At 48.6% G+C, this 2,500-nt stretch overlaps 2 protein-coding genes across 2 annotated transcripts in view; one reads left to right on the top strand and one right to left on the bottom strand.

Annotated features, from left to right (window-relative positions):
• Positions 1–1,501, top strand: part of LOC125958142 (protein ELYS homolog) — an 8,228-nt gene extending 6,727 nt beyond the window's left edge. Inside the window, exons 7-8 of the mRNA XM_049691282.1 lie at positions 1–1,048; positions 1,148–1,501. The exon at positions 1–1,048 is cut by the window's left edge and continues 1,747 nt beyond it. Of these exons, the coding sequence (XP_049547239.1) occupies positions 1–1,048; positions 1,148–1,212 (1,113 nt within the window). The 3' untranslated portion in view covers positions 1,213–1,501. The remainder of the gene's footprint in view (positions 1,049–1,147) is intronic.
• A 448-nt stretch (positions 1,502–1,949) lies between these two features.
• Positions 1,950–2,500, bottom strand: part of LOC125951902 (ATP-binding cassette sub-family F member 2) — a 3,402-nt gene continuing 2,851 nt past the window's right edge. Inside the window, exon 3 of the mRNA XM_049681026.1 lies at positions 1,950–2,500. This exon is cut by the window's right edge and continues 2,175 nt beyond it. The gene's annotated coding sequence lies outside the window, so the exon portion shown is untranslated.

Below are 2,500 nucleotides of genomic sequence, written 5' to 3' on the forward strand. Positions count from 1 at the left end.
CAAGACCAGGAAATGGCTTCCACCTCGAGCCCCCGGACGAATGTTAAAACGCGTTTAATGGCCGCCATGGAGAAATCGGGTACTCCCACTGGTCCCGAACCGACTACACCATCGAGACGGCGCTCGGTGCGAGCATCATCGGTGCTGCCGGAGACAACCAACACTCCGTTGACACCTGCACTTTCGCGTAGCCGACGGTATGCCTCGATGGACAACGTTACCGGTACACCGGACACTCCATTGACACCGCGCCGCTCCACACGTGCCACCTCGTTGGTCAAGGAACTGTTCGGTGCCAGCGGAGTAACACCACAGAAAAAATCTCGCCGGCAATCACAAGCCTCTTCGGTCGACGAGACGACGGTGGTGGAAACGAAAGCGGCTTCGACGGCGACGGCGGCGACCACGGAACAGCCTCCCTCGCTACCCATCAGCCCGACAAGCGGCGATGATCCAATGATGGAACCACCGGAACCTTCGGAACGATCATTTGCTAGCTCGACGACCAGCAGCATACGGCGCAGTACGCGTGGCCGCAAATCGAAGGCTCCATCCGAAGGAGCACCGGAACCCCCGGGTCTGGGTAGTGTTCCACTGTTCGATGATTACTCCTCCAATCGGCGTCTGACGCGGCACCAGCTGGCAGTAATGGAGAGATCGATGGGCTTAACCGCAGCCGCCACTACCAGTGGCACTGGGCGCACACGTCGTGCCAGTTCTTCACGGGCTGATGAAAGCGTGACCAGCCAGGATCATGACAGTGAACCGGAATCGATTGCTTCGAGCGTGAGTGGCACATCGCTTCGATCGACTCGGTCACGTACCGCTCGCTCAAAGGTTTCGGCCTCGGGGCGGCAAAGTTCCATTGAAACCAGATCCAATCGTGGCGGTAGTAAGGTCAGAGCAACAACAGCAGGAGCCACGACGGGAGGATCGATCACCGGAAGTGGCTCCCATCGGCATGCAAGCGAGCAGGATTCGGATTCGGATAATTCCACGTCTACTTATGCCAGCAATCAGCGGGGGTTGGCACCGATCGCTGAGGAAGGTAAGTGTTGAGGATAAGGGCATCTCTCGCCGCGCACCGCTATGGTTCCAGTTTATTAATCTCTAATCTATTTTCAATCTACTTTTCTCTACGCTACAGGCAGTGAAACAACGAGCGAAAATGCCAAGAAGCGGCGAACAAGAAAGACGAAGGGAAGCAACTAAAGTGAAAGCATGATCGGAAACAGTGATTTCAGGAATTGGAAGCATATAGTTAAACTCTCGCATTCTTTACATGAACACACACTTCATGCAGCAATAGCCTTTCGTGCGGGTCCTTTAGCGGAACAATAATACGATCTTGCAGTATGTGTTATTGCCAATGAGAGAAGGAATGTTTTTAGCTACTGTGTGGTAGGGAATTGAACGATGGGAGTAGCGCCAATTATAAATAATCATGATTATTCTTTTTTTGTTTGTTAAAATACGAATAAAGTAATTGTCCTTTTACGTGGCTTATGGATTATCTTATTCTTTTCTCTTTTTTTCCTTTTGTGTGATCATCGTGCCATTTTCAGCTGCATATGGCCGTGTTTTCGAATGTCTGCTCCATCTACCCAAACATCAATCAGCGGCTAAATCAAAGGTATGCCCAGAACGGCAAAGTTCGTACTTAATCTCGAATTTACCTTGTAATCGCATAATCAAAACCATGTTTCTGTATTTATTGCAATTGGCTGTATCAACTAGTACCCAGCTTAGATCGAGCATAAGCATGTGCGGTCATATCATTATCACAACATCGTGTAGACTTAAGCGAAAATGGCGTGTGTAAATCATTTTAATTCGGTTTAAGGCTAAATGATCCATATTGAGGTACAACCGGACCAGTCGAGAGAACAGGGTTTAGAGTGTGTTTGATGTTTGGAAAGAACAAAACCGAAACCAAAACCAGAAGCAACTGATAATTGAGAATAATCTTTATTGATATCATAAGGTCAGTGTTTGTGTGTGTCTGTGTGTAATAGGATAGATAAAAAAAAATAAACCACAGTAGAGCAATACATTGTTCAATAAGTTACCAATTACGCTGTCACCGTTGTGTGTTTCTAGTGAAACATGATCTCTATTTTTTCTTTGCTATTTTCCATTCTGCCACGAAGCCACTTGCTCTACGCGGCGCTACCAGCCGAAGCGTTACTATCGTTTGCGATCTTCGATCGTAATCCAGGCGGAATAGTAGGCAGAGGCGATAAGGTGCACGAGGCTTTTGAGGGTGGGAGAAAGCATGTTTTACTGTTGCTGATAGATAAGGGTGTGTTGCTTGCTTCGGCTGAGCAGAGGAATCGGTCGGAGTGGAATTTGAAAAGGTAAATTGGCTACACAATTTATTGAATTCCCGTTTATTTCGTGCTGAGTTCATTGCTGCACAGGCACTGCACGATGGGTCGTGGTTAGTGGTCGTGGCCAGAGTCGACTTGTGCTGCTCCTGCTCCTGCTGCTGCTACTGCTG

The sequence above is a fragment of the Anopheles darlingi genome, chromosome 2 (genome assembly GCF_943734745.1).
Source record: "Anopheles darlingi chromosome 2, idAnoDarlMG_H_01, whole genome shotgun sequence".
NCBI lineage: Eukaryota > Metazoa > Arthropoda > Insecta > Diptera > Culicidae > Anopheles > Anopheles darlingi.